Source organism: Sorex fumeus, unplaced genomic scaffold (genome assembly GCF_029834395.1).
Source record: "Sorex fumeus unplaced genomic scaffold, SorFum_2.1 ptg000003l, whole genome shotgun sequence".
Classification (NCBI taxonomy): domain Eukaryota; kingdom Metazoa; phylum Chordata; class Mammalia; order Eulipotyphla; family Soricidae; genus Sorex; species Sorex fumeus.
The window spans coordinates 4,645,748-4,659,013 of NW_026606060.1; the positions used below are offsets into that span (position 1 = coordinate 4,645,748).

The 13,266-nt window shown below is 66.5% G+C and overlaps 1 protein-coding gene across 1 annotated transcript in view; it reads right to left on the reverse strand.

Moving 5' to 3' along the window:
* Window positions 1-502: 502 nt before the first annotated feature.
* Window positions 503-13,266, reverse strand: part of TTC7A (tetratricopeptide repeat domain 7A) — a 77,806-nt gene continuing 65,042 nt past the window's right edge. The window contains exons 17-20 of the mRNA XM_056116979.1: window positions 12,388-12,485; window positions 11,950-12,084; window positions 7,220-7,422; window positions 503-1,885 (exon numbers count right to left, since the gene is read on the reverse strand). Of these exons, the coding sequence (XP_055972954.1) occupies window positions 1,664-1,885; window positions 7,220-7,422; window positions 11,950-12,084; window positions 12,388-12,485 (658 nt within the window). The 3' untranslated portion in view covers window positions 503-1,663. The remainder of the gene's footprint in view (window positions 1,886-7,219; window positions 7,423-11,949; window positions 12,085-12,387; window positions 12,486-13,266) is intronic.

Here is a 13,266-nt window from a genome sequence, read left to right on the forward strand (position 1 = left end):
CACTGTGTGCTCTGCTACCGGCCACAGCCCCGCCTCCACAGCGCTCCTTTCGGAAACTAAGTAAACTCTAGACGCAGGAGGTGTGATCTCTACATATTCAAGGTTGTGATGGGGCTACCGCTCCTGCCCCTGCCGGTACTCAGGAGACTGGTGGTGCTGGGCTTAGACCAGAACCTGGCACGCGAAGCACTCGCCAGCCCTGGAGCTTGCCAATCTATTGGCAGCCGAGAGGTGAGGCGGGTGGAGCTCGCCACACTCGCCCCGCCCGCGGTCCTTCCCCAGAGCTGAGGGCCCTCCGGGTGCAGGGTGCTGTGGGACCCTCCGGACCAGGAGGATCACCCTGGTCTCTCAGCTGTTCCCTGCATGCAGGGGGCACAGAGGGGGACAAGAATAAGTCCTGCCGCAGCCACCCCCTCCCACCGTCCCCAGGCCCAGTGAGTGACCACGAGTCAGACCAACTTGCTTGCCCCCAAGGGCTCTTTTATTCATCCCTGATCCCTGGCCTCTGGGTACCTCCAGGCAAACCAACAGCATTTGTGGCTTACTTGCTTTTTTTTTTTCTAATAGAGTTCCAAGGAGAAAAATAGATCTCTCATATATATGTATATATATATATCTATATATCTCTATTTATATACAGAGAGCGCAAGAGAGAAAGAGAGCGAGAGAGGGAGCGAGCCCCACACTCGGCCAGCAGCTCAGTGCCGGGGGGGAGGGGCTGGTCCCTACCGAGGCGGGGGGGGGGGGGGTGTCACCAGCTGCTGCTTGCTCCTGGGGAATGGGCACAGAAACGACAGCAGTGCTCGAGAAAGCTGGCAAACAAAGCCCCAGCGTGGGGAGGGAAGGAGGCCCGAGCAGCGAGTGAGGGCGGCTGGGCGCACCCAGCATCGCCTGGCCATGGAGCAGGCAAGGCGCCAGCCCCCTGGGGTCCCAGGACCCCTCACAGGCAGACGCAGCACCCTCCCACTCCGCCAGGGGTCTCCAACCACAGTACCTATTTGACCTTGGGCAGGGGACCTCAAGGACCATGCTGGGGTTGGGGCCACCCCAGGGCCCAGCCTGCCCACAACGGCCAGAGGAATGTTCTAGAAAAGGGTGGTCAAGCCTCTGCATTCTGGGCCTCTCCTGGGGGGGACCTCAGGCCTGAGGAGAGTGGCAGGAGCCTGTGTGCAGGGAGAAGGGGTGGGCAGAGGTGGAGGACACGCAGGCCCGGAGCTTGGCACTGGGCCATCATGGGTGGCGAGAGCAAGAATGGGTGCCGGAGTTGGGCCAGGACCCCGGGCAGCAGTGGCCACCTGGACGCAGAGGATGGGGAGGTGGAGGCTACTGAGGCCCCCAGCAGGTGCCCGGTGGGCACTAAGGCTCAAATTGATTGTCTCGCGGGGAGGGGGGTGGGCTGAAGAAGAATCTGAGGGGGTCATTTCTGGGACCCATGAGCCAAGAGCTGAGGCTCGGAGACCTGAGCGGGTGCGGAGTCAGGGGGTACGGGCAGGAGGCACCACGCGGGGCGACAGAGATGGGCGATGCTCCCCCGGGGGCCCTCCAGCCTCTTCCTGCTCCCGAACCCCAGCATTCTGAGCGCCACAGAGCCAGGCCCCGGGAGGGTGGGAGGCAGGGGCGAGGGCCGCCTAAGATATATTTCCCGGACCGCCCGCCCCCAGCGTCACAGCTCCCTGGGGATGATGGAGAAGGGCACCACGGGGCTGCTGGCCTCCAGCTCCAGGGCGGTGAGGAAGCAGTCCACGGCCGCTGCGCTCTGGCCCTGCGCCTGCAGCACCTCGCCCAGGCCCTGCCACGCCTCATGGCACGTGCTCTGCCTCTCCACGGCGTCCCGCAGCACCTTCTGGGCCAGGTTCCTGTGGCCCAGCCGGTTCAGGATCAGGCCCTGCGGAGCAAGCAGACAAGGGGCCGTGAGGGGCTGGGCAGCCTGGAGCCCCCACTGGCCCCCACGGACTCGAGTCTTCCCTGGTCCCCTGCGGCCCGGCAGTCTGGGTCAGCCACCCACGGGGTGGTGCCAGCCCCCAGGGATGAGCTTCCGGGTCCACAGCCCAGGCGCCAAGCTGCCCCAGGACCCACTGGGGTCCGCAGGCCAGTCATGCGGGGGACCTCGGCTTCTGCCTGGAGGTGGGGAGGCCCCCAGTCACCTCTGCAGAGTGGACACTCCAACCCCTCTGGGCTCACCATCCTGCCCAGCCTGGGGGTGCAGAGACGGTCCCCAGGGAGGGGCTTAGGGATGCCCAACCCTGCTGGGGTCTGCAGCAGCCTCAAGCCGGACAGGAAGTGATGGGACTGTGAGTGGAACTGTACCCGTCTCCCTGCTCCCTCCCCCACCCACACCAGGAGGCATGGAGGGGGGGGAGAAAGGTGGAGGGGCTGTCCAGGGCCCTTCTGTCCTCTGGCCGCAGAAAGGTTGCTTGGCAGCTGCCTGCTAATCTGCGCCTCGACCCCCAGGTGAGCCCCCCCCCACACACACACAACACCCCTGCCGGTAACCCAGCCCCCCTCCCGGGAACCCACTCGCTGCAGACAAGGTACATTTTTAGTTGGAACATCTTCCTCCTCCCTGTGCTCCGCAGTGAGGCCTGCGTTGCCATGGAGACATGCCGGGGAAGCTGCTGGGGCTGGTTTCATAAACCCACAGGGGCTGGCACGCGCCCAACCGCAGGCCCTGCTCGGGGCGAGGAGACGGGCGCCCTGGGCGCTTACACGTGTGCGCGCCCGGTGTCATGTACATGTGCCCTGTGCGTCACGTCCGTGTGTGTCCTATGACGTGTGTCCTGTGCCGTGTATACGAGTACCCAGTGCTGCATGCATGCGTGTCCTGTGTATGTGCATGTCCTGTCCTGCGCATGTGTGTCATGTGCTTGGGCGCCTATGCCACATACATGTGCGTACCTGGGTCGTGTCCACGCACGTCCCCGCCCCCTTCCCAAACTGTCCTGGCACTGTGTGAGGCCTGAGCACAGGGTCACAGACGGCCCCGGCCCAGACGGGCGCGTTGCTGACTCAGGCGGGGACGGGAGGGCAGAGCCCAGTCTGGCCAGCAGGGCACGAGGCCAGTGGCACTGGACCCTGGGCAGCGCGGGGGGACGAAGACACGGGAAACGGGAGCAGCAGCGCCCCAGAGCTGGGGGCCGTGGGCTGTGCCTGGCTCGGGCTGGAAACTGAGGCACACGACAGTTCTCCCTGGCGCGTCTGTGATGAGGGGGGCAGTACCCAGGCCGAGCCGATCCCTGTGTGTGGAGGGGGGGGGGGGGTTCAGGCACCCTGGGGGGGACGGCAGCTGACCTTAGTGCCTGAAAGGAGACACCGGGCTGGCTGGGGTCAGGCGGGGGCCCTGGGGCCCGGGGTCTGTAACAGGATCTGCCGACACCTGCCCGGGGCACCAGCCGCCTTCGTGTTTGGTAGCAACTCGGGGCTGTTTGCTGCCTGGCAACTGGGCAGGCACCCGGGAGGATGCGAGGCCTCACCTGCCCCGCCAGCCCAGACACGGCGGGACCCAGAAATGCCACCAGGGTTCCGTCCCAGGGCCCCCAACCCCTGCCCGGTGAGGGGCGCCTCAGGGCCCCTACGGCACCCAGCCCAACCTTGGGCGGCACTGTGGGGGGACCTGGAGAGGGGGCAGCTCAGGCTTCGGGGCTGGGCCCTGGAAAGCCCCGGAAGACCGTTCTTTCTTCCTGTGTGCCCGGTCTGGGGCACCTTGCTCACCCTCATCAGCGCATGGACAGTCGAGGCTGGAGCCATAGCACAGCGGGGCGGGCACCTGCCTTGCACGCAGCCAATCCGGGTTCGATCCCCGGCAGCCCCTAGGGTCCCCCGAGCCTACCAGGCATGATTTCTGAGCATGGAGCCAGGACAGAGCCCGGAGCACGGCTGAGGGTGCCCCCAAAACCCAAAGACAAAGGTGACAGCAACCTGCTCCAAGTCACAAAAGCAGGCGCCTGAGACGGACCCATGGGGAGAATTCCAGAACTTTGTTTTTGCTGCCTGTCGCCGTCCCCCCGTGCTCCACACAGACCCCTGGGTCGTGGGGTGGCGCAGAGCTGCGGGCTGTGGGCTGCCTGCCCGCCCTGCCCTCCAGGAGCTGTAGCAGTTATTCCGGGAATTTTCTTTCTGAGCTCAAGGCACATTCCTGGGATTCCGGAACGGCTTTTCCAACTGGTGTGGCTGGGAATCAGCTGGAGGCTGCCGGAGCCTTTGGTCCGGGGACCCCCGGGGGGGCCGCCCCACCCCAGCCACCCACCCGGGAGAGCGGACATCCCTCGGGCTCGGGCACTCAGAGGCTGAGGGGGGCGCCGGGACCTCACAGGACCCTGGGCTGGTCCAACTCCCCTGCAGGGGAAGGGCTCGGCCTCTGGACCCCACCCAATGCCTGTCCCAAGGCGTCCCAGGCCTCGGGGCTGAGGGTGGCCTTGTGCCACAGCCTCCTGGGCCCCTGGCGTCGGTCTCTTCTCTGGGGGCCCCAATGGGAGAAGCCAAGGGTGGGCTCTGCTGAGACGGGCAGCTTGGGAGGTGGCAGAGCTGGTCATCCCGGGGTCCCATCTCTGAGGGCTCGGTCCCACGGGCGAGCAAGGCCAACAGATCAGGGGCTCTGGAGGCGAGCCCAGAGAGTGGCCGTGCGGAGCAGCAGGACACAGCTGGCGGGGGCGGGGGGACTGAGAGGAGTGCATGGAGGGTCCCTTCCAAACGTCACCTGGGGGCCCCTGAACCTACAATCGGAGTCAGCAGCTTCCCATCCACCTCTCCAGGGGGTCACTAAGACCCCCGAGGGCCCCCAGCAGCCAAGGCAATGAGAAAGACCTAAATTTCCCTCTCTGCGCCCGCCCGAGGAGCTCCATCCTCTGCAAGATCTGACCGCCTGGGACGGGGCTTCAGGGGCGAAGCCAACAGCAAGGCCACGTGGAGGCCCTGCGTGCACACGTGCGCACACACACACACGCACAAACACACTCACAAACACACTCATTCCCCCATGCATCCACTCACAGGCACGCAAACACAGGCACGAACACACACTCACACTCACCCCCCAGCACACACTCACAGGCACGCATACACATCATATACACACTGCACACAAACACACACATACACACCACACTCACACACATGGCCCTAGCGCACTCCCTCTACTTTCCGGCTGGGAATGCTGAGCCTGGGGAGGAGAATGGCTGTGGGGCAGGTTGGGGGAGTGTGTGTGTGGGGGGGGGGACAGGGGCAGACCACGTCCCCTCTGACCCTCAGACGAGAGGCTGTGGGAGAGACCTGCTTGTCCAGCTCTTTCCCCTGCAGGCCAGGAAGCAGGGGCTGAGCCGGCCGCCCGGCCCTGCTCTCAGAAGTTATCCTGGCGGTGCTCGGGGGACCCTCTGGGATGTGGGATGGAGCAAACGCGCTCCAGCCCGGGAGACCATTCTAGGAACACGGCACTTGGCGTCCTGGCTCCCACTCCAACAGACACAGTCCCGAGAGTCCAGGGGGAGCCGCGCGGAGGCTCTGTCCTGGGGAGCAGAAGGGCACCTCGCACAGAGCGCTCAACACGGCCCCCCCAAGCCTAACCAGGAAGCCTGGGCACTGCCAGGTGTGGCCTCCAAAATCCTGTCCTCAGCTCAGCAGGCGGAGGGAGGCAGGGCACCCACTGGGGACAGGAGGCCTCAGGGCCGCCCCACTCTGTCCTTGGGCTCCTGGCTGCCCCAGAGGGCAGGGGTGGCACAGGGAGATGGGCTCTAGTACTCTAGTACTCCAGTACTCCCAGGCTCTAGTACTGTTCACCCTGCACCCAGGTGAAACAAGGTGCCACCTGCTCGGTGGGGGCAGGTGCTGTCTGGGTCGGCACTGTCCGTCACGGGGGCGGGCATGACAGCCTCCTTCAGCACTTGGCTAGGGACGGTCACCTGTATCCCCTCCAGGGACAACGGCCGCTCTAGGGGCGGGGGTTTCCTGATTTACAAGGAGACGTCACAGATGTCTGTGTCGGCTAACATGGACGAGTCAAGGCCGGGGACCAACGCGCCACCGTGTCTGCCCGTCCCTGGAACCTGCCCCGTTTTCTACGCATGCGCGTGGGGTGCTGGCAGGGGCGGAGCTGTGGAGGGCCAGGCTGCCCACAACAGGCTCCTCGCTGACGGGCCCTTGGCTCGCCCGTGGCTGTCCTCAGTGCAGCAGGCACCCAGCGAGGAGAGGGGGCACCTCAGAGAGGAGAGGGGGCATCTCCAGGGAGCCGCTCCGGACAGCTGAGGGGTTACCATGGAAACACCCTGGGAAACAGCTTCAATTTCAGGGAAATAGCCATGAACACTAATAAGCAGTTGAAAAATGGTTTGCTGTGAGCGTTAAAATCGTGCTCGTTGTTGGGTTCTGCTGGGTCTGGGGGGCATCAGGCTCAGACACATGCGGGCGTGGCCCTGCCGGCCCCAGATTTGAGGGCAGGGTCCGCATCCAGAACCGGATTTCTGGACGTAACCTTCGGGGAGGCATTTGTCAGAGAAAGAAGGTGGAAGTGAGCCGTGGAAACTACACAGGCTCCAAGGCCACGTGGAGCCGTGGCAGGGCTGGGACTGAACTGGGCATCATGGGGGCCATCTCGGGCTTCTCCCCACGACGCTCAACATGCACAGTGGCCTGGGCTGCAGGGCGAGCAGACTGCACCCTCAGGCCTGAAGGAAGCTACTAAACAAGGCCCTGCCCCTTGCGCCCGGACGGTCCTGGGGGCTGAGTCCTGGCAGCCCTTCCACGGCCCACCTTCCCAAAGGCGACGGGGCCCTGCAGCCAAGCCCCGACTCACACCCACTCACAGGAGGGCACCTCGGGGTGCTGCCCGGACCCCAGCCGCGAGGCTGTGTCAGTCCCCCCTGAAGCCACGGGATGAGCGGCACCCCGCCTTCTGGGGGGCAGGGGAGGACGGGGGTGGGGGTCCCGCTGGGTCAAGGCTCCTGCATGAAGATGCCATCGCAGGCACCAGGAGGCAAGTTGCAGAAAGGCTGCGGGCGGGGTCAAGACCAGCCGGAGCACCACGGTCCTGCCCCGGGCCAGCCAGCCTGGTGACAGGGGCTCCCTCAAAAGCTCAGCCCGGGGGCATGGACACGGTTCCCACCTGGAGCCGACAGGGCAGGGCTGGGATCTGGCGAGTCCTCGCTGCGGCCACAGCCCCCGAGCACTAGTGCCGCCCAATCCCCCCCGCCCCCCCACCCCCACCCCGTGGCGCAGAGCAAGGGCAACTCACCAGGCGGTACATGATGCGCACGCTGTCGGGGTTCACCGTCAGCGCCTCCCGGTACAGCTGCTTGGCCTCCTCCAGGCTGCCCTTGGCCTCGGCCAGGCGGGCCCGCGTGTAGAGCACCGAGTGCGAGGTGGGGAAGAGGCCGGCCGCCTCCTGCGTGCAGAACCCGGCCTCCTTGAGGTGCTGCTGCTCCATGAAGAGCTCAGCTGTGGGGACAGGCACGGGTTGAGGGGGCGCCCCAGGACGGAAGCCCTCCCTCCCCGGGGTAGGTCTGGCTGCGGGGCAGCGCTCACTCGCTCGCTCGCGGGACACTGTGCTGTGCCTGTGTTTGGGGGGCTGAGAGCAATGACTCCTTAGCCCCTCAGCCCAGGAGCACAGAGCCACCGGGGTGGGGGGGTTACAAGCCACGCCCCTGCTGCAGGGAGCCCCAGGCTCAGAGGACCCTGGGGGGGACAGCTGAAGGGACACCCCTGGGCCCCAGCAGCCCCCAGCCCCACCACTGCCCCTGTGTCGCTTCCTGCAGCAGCCAAGGAGGCCGGCCACTCCCACGGGGCCAGGCCACGGCCACCGCAGACCCCGCCGGGAGTGTGGCCTGATGGGCCGTGGCCAGGAGAGTCAGAGAAGGCGCCGAGCACTATTCCTACGGGGAGGGCTGGCGCACTTGTGCCGCCGAGTCTGGGGTAGGCCGGGGGCCAGAGGATGGACAGAAGCTCCAAAGGCAGCAGCCAGGCGGCCTGTGGCTCAAAGCAGGGCCAGTCACAAGCATGAGGGTCCCCTGAGCTCGGGGGGACCCGCCGCGTCCTCAGAAGCTCAGGTCCCACTGGCCAAGGGTGGTCTCGTACTGTGGGACGAGAACCGGCAAACCAGAGGAACCAGAGGCACCAGCTCCGAGCCTAGGGGCATGAGAAGTACAGCCCCTGGACCCGGGAAACCCCAGGAAGGGGTGGGAGGAGGAGGGTCGCAGGGCAGCCTGGGGCCGGGGTTTGCCTTTCTCCCAGCTCTCCTCTGTCCTTCACTCCTTCCTTATGTTTGTTTCGGGGTCACAGCTGGCAGCACTCGGGGCTCACTCCTGGTGGGCGCAGGGGACCCTAGGAGATGCCGCGGATGGAACCTGGCTCAGCCGTGGGACAGGCCAGTGCCCTGCCCAGTCCCCTGGCGCTCGGAGCCTGCTCCCTGCCCAGCTGCAGTCTGCTGTGCGCTCCAGTTCTGACTGCGCACAGCCCTCGCCACAAGGGAGCGGGGAGCCAGCAGAGTCTGCCAAGTGCCCACTCTGGTGTGCTTGAGGCGCTCGGAAGGGGTCAGGGAAGTCTTCCTGGAGGAGGTGACAGCCGAGCTGAGCTCAGAAGGAGCAGGGGCACTGGGAGTGGCAGAGAGGAGAGAGGAGGACGAGCAGGCCCCATTGACAGAGTCGCCGGGCTTGTGGACAGAGGCGGGCAGAGGGGCGTGTGTGTCTGACGTGTGTTGGGGGCTGTGGGAGCCGGCCCTGGCTAGCCCTGTGGCCACCCCTCCACTGCCGGCCTGGGGCTGGGCACTGCCCTCCGCGCCCGCTGCGTGCCTCATTAAGCTGTTTACAACTGCGGGCGTCTCCAGAGGCTGCTCCCGGCCCTCCCTCGGGCCGCCTCACTCCACATCAACAGATTTCAATTAGGGGTGCCCCTCTGACCCGGGTCGGGGGCTGCCCTGCTAGGCCGGCTCAGGAGCCGAGCTCTGGGGGCTGCTTCGCCAAGCATGGGGGCTCCCCAAAGTGGGGCCCGGGTCCTCCCTGGCCTGCCTGCAGGGCCCCCTGCTGCCCATAACTGGCTGCTGCCCCGAGGGGCCGGGCGCACTGTGGGTGGAGGAGGGGACCCCCAAGAGTCAGCTGTGGCCCCCTCCCAGCCCCTCCAGTGCCTCCCGAGCGCCTGGCTGCCCATCGGTCTCGGCAGCTCTCCTCTCTCTCCCCGGCTCTCCCCTCTCCACCCCTGTCCCGGCAGCAGGCTCCAAGTGGAAACATCTGCTCCCAGGGGCCTGCAGCCTCCTTTGGTTGTCCCTGCCGAGCCGAGGCCTCCTGGTCTCAGCCGCACCCCAGCACCCCCACCCCCCAGGGCCAGGGGACTCGCTCTCGGCGAGACAGGTCCGGCCCTGGGTGGGCTTGCTCCCGGGGACCACCACCCGGCTGGGGGAGGGAGGCCTCGGCTCAGGGCAGAGTGAAGAGTGAGGAACCCCCAGGCGGGCTGACGTCCTTGCGCACACGCCCTGGAAAACAGGCACAGACCCAGGGAGGCGGTGGGAGAGGCCGGGCGGGGGGGGAGGCTGGCGGGACGGCAGGGTCAGAGGGGGGGGCCTCTGCCTGCACACAGCCCACCCGACAGGGTCCCCCTGCCAGGAGTGACCCCTGAGCACACAGCCGGGAGTAAGCCCTGAGCACTCTCGGGTGGGGCGATAAAAAGGAGGAGGGCAGGGAGGGGGAGGAGGGAGAGGGGAAGGGGGGCTTGGAAGGGGAGGAGGGAGAAGGGGAGGGGGAGGGGAAGGGGAGGACAGAGGCGGCAGTGGCCCTGGGGAAGGCAGGGTTCTCTCTGGACGGTTCCTGTCTCCCACCCACCCAGGGACCCGGGCTGCCCCACCTACAAGGCTGCAGAACCCTTCCCCTCCACCCCTGACCCACCTTTGGGGTGCCTCCAAGGCGGGGGCTGGCTCCCACCTGCCCCGGTCAGCTCCGAGAGGGACAGTGGGCCGAGGGACGTGCCCTCCTGCCCTGTGGTGGTGCCTCTCCCAGATGCCAAAGCGGCGACCCTCCATGGGGAACACGCCCCAGTGTCCTTCCCACCATGTCGGGCATGCAGGAGGCGGCCGGCAGCAGACCCAGGGCCAGCAGTGGATCCTGACCAAATGGCGTGGGGGTGGGGAGGGGTGGGAGGGCGCAATGACCGGCTCATTCCAAACTGAAGAAGGGGAAGGAGGGGGGTCTCTGAACAGACCTGCTGTGGCTAGCTGAAGGACCTGGGGGATGGGGCAGGGGGTCTGGCAACAGTGCTGCCTGGCTTAGGGGGGGCTGAGGGTGTGATGGCCCCTTGGGTGCAGATGCCCAGCCTGTGTGGAGGGCGAGGATCCCCCCTGTCCCACAGAGCCCGAGAGCACCCTCCCCTGTCCCGGCCCTCATCTCCCCGATGTCCTAGGACAGGACACTGTCTGTACAGGAACTTCTACCCTGGATGGTCCTCGGGGCACGGGGGTGGCAGCAGGACACTTCCCAGAGGCCTCTGCAGAGCGGGTGGTCCTGTGACAGGCTGTGGCCCCCATGAGAGGAGAGGGAGGAGGAGTCCCCTCTGCCATCTGGCCTGAGCAGGGGGGAGGCGGTTCCCCAGGAAGGAGTCTGGGTCCCAGCTGGGAGAGCAAAGCGCCCCGGAGTGTTGCCGGAGAGAGACACAGAGACTGCCGGGGTGCAGCCGTTCCGGGGTCCCCCACGCCTCTAAGCTGTCTCCTGACGCCGGGCGCCCACTCCTGCCCCCAGCAAAGCCATTCACTTTCCCTGGCGGGAAAGACATGGGCGACGCAAGCACGGGGAGGCAGAGCTGGGGTGCGAATGGTGGGCTGTGGGAAGGTGAGGGGGGACAGCCGGGCCCAGCAAAGCCAGAGGCCCCGGCCCGCCAGCGCCCTTCCCACTGCTGCTGGGAGGGGGAGCCCCTGCGTGAGGGGAGGTCCCGGCTAGCGGACCCCAGGAGGTGGCAAGGTTCCTGTCCTGCAGCGCCCCGGAGGCATCCCTAGGAAGGCGCTAACCAGGGCAGAATCCGCACCGTGGAGGCGCTTCCCGTCTAGGCTGTGAGTCCCGGTCGCTTCCTCTGCAGATTCAGATCGAGGGGCGGGAGAGAGGGGGCGTGCGGAATACTAATGTGTCCCCATGTGGATCCGGAAAACCTCAGCTCCGGGGACGAGCTTATTTGAACCCTCACTTGCAAAAAATGTGCACATCCCCGGACTCTCCTGCCTCTCTGGGGTGGTGGGGGGCGTGGGGAGGGGGGGCTTTGGGGCAGGGACACACACACACACACACACACACACACACACATTCTGGGGGATACAGAACGCGAGCCTGGGGACATGGGCGGGAGCTCTCGCCCAGCATGCGTATTTTCAGGATTCCATTCTCCCCCCCCCCCCCCCCGTTCTGCCTGCGGCTGTGGAATCCACGCAGACCCCCCTCAGCCCTGATTCTCTCCCACACTCGAATCTCCCCGCGTCACCCCGACACTTTCTCCTCTTCTCTCGCTCTCTCTTGTTTTTGGGTCACCCCAGCTGTGCTCAGGGATCACTCCTGGTGCATGTAGACCCAGGCTGGCTATGCGGGAGGCCAGCGCCAGCCCTGCCCACACCTTGGCACCCTGAGCCGACTCACTGTAGGCAGCACTGCTGAGCCCTGGGCTACAGTGCACGGCCAGAGGAGCACTGTGCCCAGGGCAGCCCAAGGTCACATGCACCCGACGCTCGCTGGGACAAGGGGTGACGAGCCACCCCAAGATAGGTCACCGGGCAGCAGCCTCGGCCACCACCTTCCGCCAGACCTCGCCCTACGAGCACTGCCACGAGGAGTCTGCTTCCAGAGCTCATGATGTACGGCCCCGACCCCTGCAGGGGCCCCATGGAGAAGGAGCAGCAGGAACGAGAACTCGGCCCCCAATGCCCACACTCCTTCCCTGGAGGCAGGATGTGGCCGTGCGAGTCGTGGGGGGGGGGGGGTCTGCAGGGGGCCGAGGACTCACCAGCCTGCAGCCAGATCTGCTCCAGGGTGGTCCACAGCTGCGCGGGGCCCTGCTTCAGGACGGAGCTGGGCACGGTCAGTTCTGACATGGCTTCCTCCAGCCGGGAGGCCGCGATGGATGAGGCACGCTGGGAGCCTGTGGAGCAAGAGGCGGGGGGTCCCTGCAGGCCGCACGCCCTGACACCCTGCACCCAGAGAGACCCCAGCCCACCAGGTAGCATGGATGGTCACCGGCAGAGCCGCGCCTTCTACTGGGGGTGGAACCCGGGTCAACCGCGTCCAGCGCAGGTGCCCCGCCCACTACCCGCTCTGCTGGCACTCGTCCACTGAGGCACGGCGACGGCACAGACCTGGGCGCAAGCCCCCACTCTCCGGCCCTTCGCAGCTGGTGCAGCGGGTTGGGGCTGTGAGGAGGGCATGGGCATCGGAGGTGGCTTACTGGAGTCCGCGTCATGGGCATCGGGCAGCGTCAGGTGCAAGCCGCTCTGCTTCTTCACTGCCACGCCGTCGCCGATGCTGCCGTCCTTTTCCAGGCCGCTGGAAGGCAAAGGGGCCGGGCCAGGTGAGGGCTGAGGGGGCGGGGGGGGGGGGGTGGCATGGGGCCCCGGCTTGGGAGGCGGCGGTGTCGGGCCCAGGAGAGAAGGGTGAGGGTCCATCAGGAAGGATGAGGCCAAGCAGAGCAGGACTGCAGAGCTCAGGCTGGCATCCGAGGCCTCTCGCCCCGCAGGTTGAGGCCCGACTCCCCTGCACGCACGCCCAGAGGGGGCTCACTCTGCCCCCAGGGGCTCCTATGGGGGCTGGGGGTGGCATAGGACCGAGGGCCCTTTCCACTCTGCTGGGTCCAGGGGACGGGGCAGTGGCAGCCCTCACGGGTGTGTCCTGCTCTGGCTGGGATCCAGAAGGGGGCTGTGCATGGGACAGGTGGGGACGAGAGGGGGCCTGGGGCAGGAGCTGTCTCCTCCTCCTCCTCCTTCCAGCTGCCAAGCAGCTCCAGTAGGAGGCCGAGTCTCAGTTTCCCCCCGGCGGTGAGGCAGGGAGAGAAGCCAACCTCTCCTTCCCGCCCACCACCTCTAGCTTCCTCCCCCTCCAAGTGGCTTCTCGGGTACTCACGGGGGACTGGCAGGTTAAATGGAGACGAGACGAGAAAGCCGAGGGGGCGCACAGGCTCCACCCACACTGCTGTGCATGTGTGGCGTGTGTGCATGTGTCCGTGCATGCATGCGGTGTTTATACGTGGGCGCGTGTGCATGCGTGTGTTCCTGTGTGTCTGCATGTGCACGCACGGATGCACGTGTGTTCGTATGTGTGCATACACGGG